The sequence below is a fragment of the Protopterus annectens genome, chromosome 2.part0, assembly GCF_019279795.1.
Source record: "Protopterus annectens isolate FY-2018-M chromosome 2.part0, PAN1.0, whole genome shotgun sequence".
Taxonomy (NCBI): domain Eukaryota; kingdom Metazoa; phylum Chordata; order Ceratodontiformes; family Protopteridae; genus Protopterus; species Protopterus annectens.
Genome location: NC_056728.1, coordinates 1309356250 through 1309369474, shown reverse-complemented (window position 1 = coordinate 1309369474; position 13225 = coordinate 1309356250). Strand labels below are relative to the sequence as shown.

The window sequence follows — 13225 nt, the reverse complement described above, 5'->3', positions numbered from 1 at the left end:
GTTCTAGGCTGTTCAAGTATTTTTCATACTTTTGCAATGAGAAAGCTAGAGATAGATGGGAAAAACACAGGCAAGAGATTAGCAAGGCTAGTTGCGTTTTACCAGCCGAACCACATCATTCTGTAAGCCTGAGTCCCATCAGTTACATTTCTTTATCAGATTGTATTTACTCCTACGAGAGTCTATGCTGCTTTTAAAGCGCCATATTACAGTGATTGTTAATTCTCATGCCTGAACACCAAGTGGATGAATATATTGAGTTTTGTAGGTACTTGCTCAGCTCAACAAAGCAGTTCCAACAATACCAGGATGAACTTTATGCAATACTGCAACTTGGGGTTTGTTAATTCCAAAAAGTGCACAAGAAAAGAGGGCTTTAGTAAAATACTAAAACAAGTTAGCTTCACCCTTTTTGGTGCAAATCATCTATCATTGTATTATTGCAAAAAAAAAAAAAAAAAGATGTTATGTTCTTACCATAATGTTCCATGTGAGTTATCTCACCTTTATTCTTACACGTGGGTTCAGAGCCAAGCCATCTGCTCTGAGTCAGCTGCTTTACTAGCTAAAGATCTCAGAATATCTCGAGGCCAGGCCCCTGTCCCATGATGCTCTCCGTCCTACCCCAGATCTAGTTTGCTGAACTCAGCAGCAAGAAAAAAGTAACTCAGAAGTACTCCAGCAGGAGTAAGAACCCCAGAAAAGACTACCAGACCCCAAGTCTACCCGTTCTTCGAGACCCTGGAGGGGGATGGTGGGTGGGAATGAAAGAATAAAGGCAAGACAAACAACTCACATAGAACGTTATGGTAAGAACATAACTTCTTTATGTGAAGTTGTTTAATCTCACCGTTTATTCTTACATGTGGGTAGTGTCCCAAGCACCCTAATTCTGGGTGGCTCACGGGAGTATATTCCTGAGGTCAGAGGAACCAAAGGAAGCCCTGTCCCTGGAGGCCTTGTCCACTTTGTAATGAGTGATAAAGGTATGAGGCTTAGACCAAGTGGCAGCTGCACATATAGTATCCAAAGGTAAACGAGCTGTATAAGCCGAAGACGTGGAGACAGCTCTAGCTGAATGGGCCATCACATCATATTCTAACATTTGGTTGGCAGAAGAGTAGATAAATTTAATGCAGTTAACCACTTGGAAAGGGTAACTTTAGAAGCTGAGCATCCTTTTTCTTGGCATCTGCATAAAATACAAAAAGCTGGTTAGATCTTTGAAATTCCTTTGTCCTGTCCAGATAGAATCTCAATTGTCTGTGGACATCAATTTTATGCAACATATTCCAACTGACTAGAATGATTACCGAAAAAGGTTGGAAGTTCAACTGTTTGGTTCAGATTGGTCTCAGAGCACACTTTTGGCAAGAAAGAAGGGTTAGTCCTCAGTGAAACCCTGTCCAGATGAAACACCAAATATGGTGGTTTGACAAAAGGCTTGAAGCTCAGATACCCTGCGTGCTGAAGTAATGGCCACCAAGAAAATAGTCTTCCAGGACAGGAACTTCAATTGACAAGAAGATGTAGACTCAAAAGGAGGAATAATAATGCGGGACAGAACAAAATTTAGATTCCAGGGGGTAAAGGGCTGTCTAACAGGAGTCCTGAGATGAATGGTGCCCTTAAGGAAGGCCCGACAATCTGTGCAACATTATGTTAGAACCCTCAGCTCCAAGATGAAAATTTGTGATGGCAACCAATTGTACTCTAACTGTGGTAGCCGCAGCACCTTCTTGAAATAGTTTAGAAAGAAATTCCAGAATACTAGCAATAAGGGTAATATAGGGATCAACGTTGTTTCGAGAAGCCCAAATGGCAAAATGCTTCCATTTACTAGCATATAATTTTTTGATAGAAGCTTTATGGGAAGATACAAGAATGTGTTGTACCTCGGAAGAAAAGTCAAGTGACCTGGCTAGGAAGGGAACTGGAGCAGCCAAGCTGTCAGTCTGAGGGAACGAAGAGGGGATGGAGGGTCCCTGACGAATGTGTCAGAAGGTCTGGAACTGGGTCCAGAATCCAAGGTTCCTCCAGTTGACAGAGTCGGAGAAAGGGGAACCAAATCTGACAAGGCCAAACCAGAGCTATTAAGATTACCATCCTTCCGAGAACTTTGGCTTTCTGCAAGAACGTGGGAATAGGAGGGAAGGCATACAGGAGTCCCAGTGGCCAATCGTGTATGAGCGAGTCCTTTGGGCTGTCCCCCGGTGGGGGATTTAGGGCAAAGTAGCTTTCGCATTTAGCATTCATAGGGGATGCAAACAGGTCTCAGCAAGGCTGGCCTCACCTGTAGAAAATCTTTTCCGCAACTTTGTTCTTGAGGGACCACTCATGAGGTAACAGAATGACTATGCTCAATTTGTCCACTATTACGTTGGATTTCCCTGGGATATGCGTTGCTATCAGAAAGTGCCGGGTGGACACAGCCCACTGCCAAATTCTCAAAGCCTCTCAACACAGGGGAAAGACCTGGTTCCTCCTTGTTTGTTGATGTACCAGACAACCGACATGCTGTCCGTCTGTATGGCAATCATTCCTAGAGGCAGATAGTCATGAAAGTGCTGCAACGCCAAAAGCACTGCTCTCAGCTCCAGAACACTGATGTGCAACTGCGACTCTGTCTCCGACCAGGTGCCTTGGGCAGTACTTCCCTGAAAGAGCCCCCACCCTACAGGTAAGCACCCGTGGTCACCATGGCCAATGGCGGGAGGAGAACAAATGGACGACCCATTGCAAGTTGTTGGCTGGTCAACCACCAGCGAAGATCCTTCTTGCAAGAGTCCGTATGCATGACTAAGGACGACATGGGAAGTTGTTGGTATGACCACTGGGTGAACAGTAAACCACTGGAGAATCCTCATGTGCATTCGTCCCAGAGGAACTGCTATGAGTGTAGCTGCCATAGTGCCTAGGAGTTTTAGAATTTGATGGGCCATTACTTTTTTCCTCTGCAGAATGTCTGAGACCTGAGTCCGTAAAGAAGCTATTCTGTCCAGGGGTAGTCTTATTGTGGCGGTGGTAATGTCTATTTCTGCTCCGATAAAGGATATATGTTGCGATGGCGACAACGCAGATTTTTTGAAATTGATGGTGATGCCTAGCTGAGAGCAGAGATTGAGAGTGTGATCCCTAGACAGAATTAGTTGATGCTTGGAGGCGGCAGTAAGCAGTCAGTCATCCAGATATGGAAACACTCGAAATCCTAGACATCTCAAGTGAGCCATAACTACTGCCATGCATTTGGTAAACGCTCTGGGGGCTGTTGCGAGTCCAAAGGGCAGTGCTCGTAATTGGTAGTGACTGGCTCCCAGATGGAAATGTAGATGATCTCTGAATGGCCTGGCCATTTTGATGTGGTAGTACGGATCCAACTGCTCACTCAGAGGAATGGAAGGATAGACTGAAACGTGACCATCCAGAACTTCTCCTTTACAAATGTGTCGAGTCTGCTGAGATCCAAGATGGGTCTCCAGTCCCCAGTCTTCTTTGGAACTAAAAAGAATCTGGAGTAAGTTTCGGATCCTGTCTGGTCTGCTGGAACTGGCTGGATGACTCTTTTCCTGCAGCCTCTGGATTTCTATGGCTGCTTGATCCCTGAGACTGGGTGGAACATCTGGGATTTTTGTGCTGACAGGCGGGCTTCGTAGAAATAGAATGAAGCATCCTCTGGTAACTATGCTTTGTACCCATGAATCTGTTAGTCCTAGCCAGGCATACAAAGCTTAGCGATATAGACTGCCTCCAGAGCAGGACAGTCGGGCCTCCTCTCAGGAGCGCTGGTAGGGCTTGCCAAGGAACTGCTCCTTGTCACCCTGGTTCTTTGGACCCCCTCTGCCACCAGGGTGGCATCCTCCTTTATTGCCCCCTCCTCTGCCCCTGGAGGGGGGTTCACTACATGTGTTCTGGAACTTTCGGAACCACATTTTTCCACCTCTCTGCCCTTTGGGGTATGGTCCAGTAGGGGTGGAAAAACGGACTCCTACAGCAGATAGAGTCTTTCCCTCCTGCTCACACCCAGTGATAGTCTCCTTGAATTTGGGCCCAAACAGGGAAGAGCCATCAAATGGGGTGTTGACAAAGGAAGACTTGAAGGCTTCCACAAAGCAGCATAAGCACATCCAGGATTGTCTCCGCAGAGCTATCGCTGAACCTGCTGCTCGGCTCGATCCATCGGCTGCATAAGAAATGAGTCGCATGGACGAGTTCACAATAGAATTAAGGGTGTTAAGCTGTGCCGTCACCTTCTCAGAGACAGCATCATCTGTGTTGCCCTTTCGAGTATCTCCAAGCTCTTTGAGGAGATCTTGTTGAAGAGGGGTGAAATGGGTTAAATAGTTAAGCGATCACATGGCAAATGTCACAGAACTAAAGATGCGTTTCCCGTATCTGTCCATAGACCTAGAGTCTCTACTAGGAGGATGGACAGAGGAAAAGGTTTCTGACATCTCTTTCTTGGTGGCCACCGCCACCACCATGGCATCAATGGGGACTCCCTTCATGAGAAAAGTCTCGTCTTGGGGAGAGGTGATAAATTTATTAGGCCTCCGAGGGACCGGTTCCATGGAATCAGGAGACTCCCACGCCCTTCAAGCAACCAAATCCATTAGTTCGTCGAAGTGTGGAGTCACCCAGGAGGAGGACGGTTGAGACCCAAAGGCCTTCAGGAGCACAGACTCATCCTCAGTAGGGCTAATGGACTGCCAGTCACCCCTCTACTTTAGGACTTCCAGGATATCCACAAAGGAGATATCTTCCAAGGGGGACCTTGGGGACCCTTCTGATTCCTCTAAGTCAGTGTCTGATGTCAAAGATTCCTGAGGGGAATCTATATGCCTCCTCTTGCATAATCTCTTTCTGGGAACCTCATCAGTGGGGGCTTCTGGTGAAGTCTCAGTAGAGCAGGGGTCACCCAATGGGGGGTACCAGAGGCTCTGGGTCTCGACGCTTGACAGGAACATGAGATGTAGAGACAGAACTCGGCACTTTAGGGGAGAAAGAGGAGGGACCTGACATAACCCTCCTCATGGCATCGAAGACACTGCTGTATCAACCAGAGAAAGACGGCAGCCTCCCCGGCGCAGAGACAGCGGGCTCCAAACCAGAGGACAGAACCGAGCTCATCTGCGCTGAAGCCTCGAGAGGAAGGGTCAGAACGCATCGGTTCGACTCTTCCCCCTGGGAGCTGACGAGAGTGTGTCAGCTCCGAAACTCTTCCAATAGAACTGAATAAGTCAGGGTTGAAGGCACTGGGACAGGCCTCGGCTCCGAAGGCTCCACAATCATCAGATCCCTCCTCCTCCGAAGGCCCTGCTCGGCTTAGAGGAGGAGTATTCACAGCCAGTGGGACAGTCTCAGGCTTTGAACCCAATTGGGACAAAACTGATAATAATTTAGCCAATGCCGGGTTCTCTAAAAGCCTCTGCACCACCCGGTCCACATCAACATCGGAAAGGGCTCGCGACGAATGGCTCAAAGGAACCGAAGGCGCCACGGATCGAAGGGTTGGAGACTTCAGAGTCTCAGAGACCGGTACCAAGACCGGGGACCGGCTCCAAGCAATCCGTTTGGTGCATGGCTCTGAAGACTGCGGAGCCGGTGACCGCGCCCTCACAGAAGGACTAGGGGCTGATGACCTGGGCTCCGAGGACACCTTCAAGGACTTGGAAGCCTGGTCAGCCTTATCCAGTGAATCTTGAAAGTCAGGCTTCAACAAGCCTCTATCTACCACCTTCCTTCGCCGTTCTAATAAGACCCTACTGCTGAAGGAGTGGCAGATAGAGCATTCGTCTTGGAGGTGTACAGGCCCCAAACAATAAACACAATTAACGTGTCCATCTGTAATGGACATCTTCAGCCCACAATTACACTTCTTGAAGCCAGACCTCTGTTTTTCCTTCTGATCCACCATTTTTTAAACAAGAGAAGTTGTCAGAGCCCTGATCAACTTCGATCACAACAAATGCACAAAAAACAACAGCAATCTGCACAAAACCGAACAAAGATATAAAGTCCCTGCACAACTAGGGATAAGAAAAGATCAGTATTTCAACTATCTATATATATATAAAAAACAAAGATAGCACACACACACACTAACTACTACTAGTTGAATTCAAAGGGATAGGGTAGTAATATTAAAAGCAAACTTCAAACTGTATTGATAAAGAAAAAACATCCAAAGGCCTAGAGCAAACCGCTCCGTAAATAACGTGGCGTTACACAAACGAAAAAGGAGGCTAATTGCCTAAAAACCCTATAAGAGAGTACACTAAGCTAAATATCCAACTTTTCAGAAAAACACTTGCAAAAATTAGGTCAAAGATAAAGAAATGAATTCTACTGGCCCAAGCTCTCTGTAGACCTTGCAATCAGTTGCAGAGGCAAACTAGATCTGGGGTAGGACGTAGAGCATCATGGGATAGGGGCCTGGCCTCAAAGCTATTCTGAGATCTTTAGTTAGTAAAGCAGCCAACTCGAAGCCGATGGCTCGGCTCCAAACCCACGTGTAAGAATAAATGACGAGATTAAACAACTTCACATCTGCTGTTGTAAACATTATGCCTCTACATTTTTGTTCCATCCAATTACTGTACTAGAGGAACTTGCTGCTTTCTTTTTTAAATTGTTTGCATTATTTTTGCATTTAACTAGTGTAAGATTTTAAGTTTTCTTCATGTATTTCAGCGGGTACACTACGTAATTTTGAAGTATCACAATCTCGAGATTCATAAACTCGAGGCCAGAATCTAGAGATTGTGCAATCTCGAAACTAAGTAGTGAACAAAAAAAAAAAAAAAAGAAAACATATAAAACCATGTTTTTGCAGGGGGGCAAGCCCCTCTGTGCCCACCACACTCCCTGCAACTTAAATATATGAACTCCAAGATCACGCTACAGTGAAGAGAATGGTAATGTTCCCGTTCCGCACTTTATACCGATGTTTATTACTGTTCCCTTCACTGTAATGTGATTCAGGAGTAAGTATATTTAAGTGGCAAGAGCTGTGTGGGGTGAAGGGGGGGCTTGCCCCCCTGCAAAAACATGGTTTTACATGTTATCTTTTTTTTCTTTTTAGTTCACGTCTTAGTTTTGAGGTTTCACAACCTCGAGATTGTGGACTCGATTTTATTAATTGCGAGATTGTGAAAATTAAGAAGTGGACCCATTTCAGTTACCTTATGGACCAGTTGCTTATTTTTGTTGCTTTTGTTACCTACTGAAAAATTTAATAAAAAGAAATTAGACAAAAAAGCTACTTACAGAAGATGTGACCCTCCAGCACCTCATGCGGGTAACCTTGAAGCTTCCTTCCTTGATCTGGTTATTGGGGAGCCGCACTTGGAAATTTAGTTCACTGTTACCAGCACTTACAATAACCTGGCAGCCTTTCTCTGGGAAGTCTGTGATGCATGGGTCAAACTTAATATAGCCATAATACTTCAATGTCTGACTCAGGCGAATAAACTACAAAAACAAACAGCAAAAGCGTCTCAGGTGCACTATAAAAACAAACAGCAAAACCTCACATTACTTCAAAACAAATGCACATATTTAAAAACATTATTATTAAAAAATCATGTTAAACCAATAAACAAGATTTTTACTGTCCAGCAAGTTATGATACATTAACCTGATCATGGTTTACGAAAACTGCAAACTTCTCTGAAGCTGTGCAACCTCAGAGGATGACAAATTGTGAAGATGCATGAAGTGAAGACCCCTGTATTGGGGGGGGGGATGTTTGCCCCACCTTACTCAGGGCTTCTAAGTTAGCATTTTCTGGGAATTATTTTTGCTGATAAGGTCCACTCATATATCTAAACTCAGATCATAACATAATGTATATGTACTATTTATAATGCTTTATCAGGGTACAGAGCTAATTATAGGTGACCAATTTCAGGCCCAAACCAGGAGAGACATATATAAATCAAAAGTAATTTAAAAAACAGTGACAGCGAAATTATACAATGTTACAAAAACATAATGAAAAGCATTTTTACCGTTTCCTAAAAAATAACATTAATGTATCCAAGATATACATGTATATGAATATATATATATATATATATATATATATATATATATATATATATATAAACACATATATGTGTGTGTGTGTGTGTTTTTTCTAGGTGCTGACACTGCAGTGAATCATTAGGGAATGCTGCACTCCTGAGTGTGCCATCTTTTGAAGGAGACATTAAACAGAGGTCACATTTGCTAGAGTTTACAGCAACTCGCATGTATGTAAAAGATCCCAAGGCAGTTATCGAAAAGAATAGAGGATGTTACCAAGTGCCCTCCCCAAATTTCCCCTAGAATAAATACCACCTACGGTCTCCACTGAAAAAGAGGCCATTAACCTAGTGGGATTAACCCAGTTAACAAAATTATGGGTGTGTGTACACACACACACACAAACACACAAACATAGATATATATATCTATATATCTATATATATATATATATATATATATATATATATATACACATACATACATACATACACACATATACACACATGACATATATATATATATATATATATATATATATATGTGTGTGTGTGTGTGTGTGTGTGTGTGTGCGCGCGCGCGTGTCTACATCTATATAGCCATATCTACACATCTACATCTATATATATATACATATATATATATATATATATATATATATATATATATATATATATACACACACACACACACACACACACACACACAGGGACATATATAATAGGGTGAAGTGGAAAGTAAGATCATAAGGAGTTAAATATGGGAAAACGTATGTCATAAGATGCCATGTGTCAACTTAAGTTATGTATAGGATTTAGTTGATATTTCCAGAGGGGAAACAAATGCACTGACCTTGTTTGTGAAGATATAGTTTGAAATTGATTTAAGTGTTCAAGCTGAGGAGAGAAGTGATCCCCACAGTTTAAGTGCTAGAATACAGAAGCAATGATTTGCACACTGTTGCTTTGTTTTGGAAGCTTGTAGGACTATATCTCAGTATGTGCGAAATCTTAAGTTTGCATGAGGGGATTTTGTGGTGAGTTTTGAATCTAGGAAGGAGTATATTCCTGCCTGCAAACATTTAAATAACAAAGAATTTATGAACAGTTTTTTTTTTTTTTTTTTTTTTACAGGAAGCCAAATGGGTTTGGTAACTGAAGGCAATGATGCACTTGCCTAGTTGAGTTGGTAGAGTCTACACATTTTGTTTGAGATGGTGTGAAAGGTCGTAAAGTTTCTGTTAGATAGCAGCTATTAAGTACAGGTCGTGTTCTACCTGGAAGAAAAGGATTCCTTTGCCAGTGGTGGATCTGGAAGGAAGGGCTAAAGAATGTTCCCAAAAAATTAGTAATTCATTTTACATCCGGTTTTCTTGATGTCTTTGTGGAAGTCCAAGGTTTGGGAAGTCCAATCTTGGGTATTTGTATGAGATGGTTACTTCAAATGTATTGCTCAGGTCTTTAATCTGAGTTTGAGTTTCTGATGTGTTCCAAATAACACTGCGTTTGCTGTGGATGAGTTTAACCAAAAACTGCTCCTACAAATGCCCCTCTTTGCACTACTGCATGTCATGGAATCACATCATTGGGCTAGATGGCTGTATCCTGCCCCACATCTTCCATGTTCTACCTAACAAACATGAGAAATGCAAATTAAAGACATGAGACAAGGTAAGTATATAAACCCTAACATTGTAATACTAACAGGGCATCTAAAACCCAAAGTAGGTACAGGGTAAAGCTGAACACAGTATGGTGCAGGCATGAAAAGCTTTAATAAGCTGGGAAGAATGTAGTTTTTCCTTAAGAAAGAAAATGCAGGAGAACTGAACCAAGTTACAGTAAAGACATGTTGAATTAAAATATAATCAACTCTTTAAAAAGTAAAACTTGTACTTAGATAAAAAGACTGCACATTTGCTAGTGTGGGAACGCAGTGCAGTCTGAAAGTGAAACTAACTGCTTTGCACACATTACAGTGCATGAAGCCTAATGCTGCCAGATAATGCTACTCTAGGTCAAAGGATACTACCTTACTTAGGACTCCCCCTCCCTAGAAATTTGAACTGTGGAAATAAGAAAACATACACTACAATTCAAAGCTGAATCCTACAAAAAAACTCTCCCTGTGATTCATATAAACGGGGACAGACAGATTGTTAAACAATGGAGTATCAGAATTTTTCTACTAGAGCATGCAAAAAAGAGGCAGCTTTACCTGTAGGAATTTAGCAGATTTTGTTCTAATCTTGAACACTATAGTTTGATAGGGAAAACATATATTTAGATAAAATTAGTTTGAGTCTAGGTTTACTGAAAGAGTCAGCTGTCTGGTCACAGCATACATTTGGGTTCATATTATAAGCACGAAAACTGAATTGCGCAATGAGCATCACAGAGAGCAAATATCTGCAATATCAAAGGTATGATCGGATATCGCCATAGGGAATTCTTCCCTTTGCTTCAATGGAGTGCGATCTCGGAGTTGGTATATTTAAGTAGGGGGTGCAGTTAGTGACAGTATTTGTTTGTTGGCTTTGTTGTGTTTGGGATTCGATGTTTTGGGCTTTCACCCTTTACGTGTCGCTCAATACATGTTCGCGCGATTCAGTTTTCGTGCTTATAATATGAACCCCATACATTTTACATTTTTTATGCAATATTACTTCTGCTTGAATATTTTCTAAGTGAAGTGCTTTATCTTGTTTATTTCAACTAAACAGCTTAATTATTTAGTTTTAAATGTGTCTGGCCTGTGATTAAATTATTTATTAACTTAAGAGTACACACATAAATCTGCCATGCTAACCATGGTTTGTTATTAACTAATTGAAGAGTGAATGTTCAGAGCTAAATCCCATCATGCTAATATTTAAAGGCTAGCTTATGTTAAGGGTAAACAGTAAATAATGTTCTTGGTTTGCCAGAGATGTCTGGCTAGTGGCAGCATTACTGTGAATTACAGGAGAAGGTGCTGGTACTGGAGAGTTATCAATTACCCCTCACAAAAAATACTACATGTTTGTGTGCAATATAATTCTGGTCAAGTCTTAACTGCTGTTCTAAGTCTGTACTAGACGGCAGTGTCTCAGTCTAAGGTGAGTGAGAATCCTAGACAGCCAGGGATTATAGCTCTGATATGCAGCTGTGCAGTGAAAAACCTGTTTGCTGTCATGAGCTCCTTGTATATTACACAGTGAAAAACTTGTTTGCTGTTACGAGTTCCTTGTATATTAACTGGACTGCAATGATGTGGCCTGTGAGACTACACCTAGCTCATGAAGTGGTATATCAAGCATCCATTACAATGTGGCCTTTCAATGACATATAAAGTATTACACAGTGCTAATACCTTACTTACTGTGAGGGGTCTTCTGCAGACAGCAACAGCTCAGTGGAATACAAAACAATACAAAAACCTCATAGAGATGTACAATACTGCTTTGTAAAAATGTGCAGAGACAATAAATGACATCAGCACAAATGTCTGCAATAAACACTGGGCACAGCAATATTCCGGGGGGAGTGTCCTCTAAATGCAGTGGTCAGCTGGCATTCACCATGCAATAACAGAAGATGTCCAGTAGCAGTACATATGACATGCATTTACTTATCCATTACCAAAACTTTTCCTGTAGCAAATTACTATTTTTCAATGCAGCGATATGGCAGATGCAAGCACCATGAGAACAGAATAACAGACACACTGAAAAAGTCTCAAAGAGAGTTCAAACGGATCTGCAAGTTTTCAGGGTATGTTTGACTTGAGCAAATCATCCAGCAATAGAATAACTTTCACATAGTGGCAACCATCTGCCAAGTACAAGGCTTTCTGACTGACTGCATCCAGAATATCCATGTCCCAGCCAGAATATTTAGTGGCATTAAAAGCTACAGGAGAACAACCAAGTTAGGTGTTGGAGATTGCTGTCTTCCCAACTGGAGGAAACATCCTTGGTCAGACTGAGAAGCCTTACTGTCCCTGCCATGGACCTCAAACCCACCACCACATCCTGCTCTGCCCACAGTGGGGTAGGAAAGATAAGCTTATATCTTTCTTGTCTTAACTTGGGTAGTAGACCTGAACTTGTGAATAAAACTAAAAAGGTTTGCAGGAATCTTTCTCTCTAGATAAGAGAGGAATACATCCACTGTTACCTACCTCCTTCCACCTTGCTGTAAGCAGTACAGCTCGATTAATCTTGCATTCCTCCTCCTGGCAAGGAGCTCAATTTCCAGGATGCACCAAAACCATAAGGCCATCAGTATGCGGACAATGCTAATTCTCAGTTTCAGGAAAAGAGTTGTGACAATTTTCTCTTCTCCACATAAGTGAAATACCATTAGGAATGAGCCATAATCCAGGGCCCACAGTCTTACAAATACATATTTTCTCCCAAAAAGGGAATAAAAGTGCATCACCTTTCTTTTTTAGATACCACACCCTAGCCAGACACAGAAAGACTGGGTTCAGGTTTTACATCACTCTCCACTGCCTACTGCCCTCAGTTGAAGTAGATTCTTACATGCAGTTCTTAGGGGTTCTGCTTTTCTTATTTCAGAAAAGACACCAAACAAAAAGTACAGTTTTGTACCTACCATAAATGTAGATGTCCGATAGACATGCAACTGCAGTCATAACATGTGGGTTGTCCTGCCTCAGGCAGCCCTCGGTCGGCCGGATTCCAAAGTCTGGGTCCGACGTCGGCTGATGTCGCATTTCTCTCCGACGTCAGAGCGGCTGGAGTACATAAGCATCAGCCGACGCCATTTTCTTCAGTGTTTCTTGCCATAGATGCCAGGTGCCCTCCAAGGAAGGCTGTAATCAAATTGGAAGACAAAAACAGGATTCCAAACAATTAAATGAGCAATAAAACAAATACACCATAACAGATATCCCCAGCTAAGAGAAACAGGGATAGGAGTGGACCCTAGGCATAGAGGGGTATGGAGGGAGGGAAAATCCGACTGCAGTTGCATGTCTATCGGACATCTACATTTATGGTAGGTACAAAACTGTACTATGTCCTTCAAGAATGCAACTGCAGTCATAACATGTGGGTAGAATACCATAGCTTAGCTGGGGGAGGAGGAATGCTCTAGGAAAAAGATGGTGTGGCAATCAAACCCTGCAGGACTGCCAAGCAAAGCCTGCTCTGGATCTGGAGTATAAAGGGAGATTGTAGTGTTTGGAGAATGTA

General features: G+C 42.5%; 1 protein-coding gene across 2 annotated transcripts in view; it reads right to left on the bottom strand.

The window, feature by feature from the left end:
* SNX17 (sorting nexin 17) overlaps window positions 1-13225 on the bottom strand; it is a 1062675-nt gene that overhangs the window by 268574 nt on the left and 780876 nt on the right. For both annotated transcript variants that reach the window (XM_044061496.1, XM_044061495.1), the window contains exon 10: window positions 7267-7470. In XM_044061496.1, the coding sequence (XP_043917431.1) occupies window positions 7267-7470 (204 nt within the window). The remainder of the gene's footprint in view (window positions 1-7266; window positions 7471-13225) is intronic.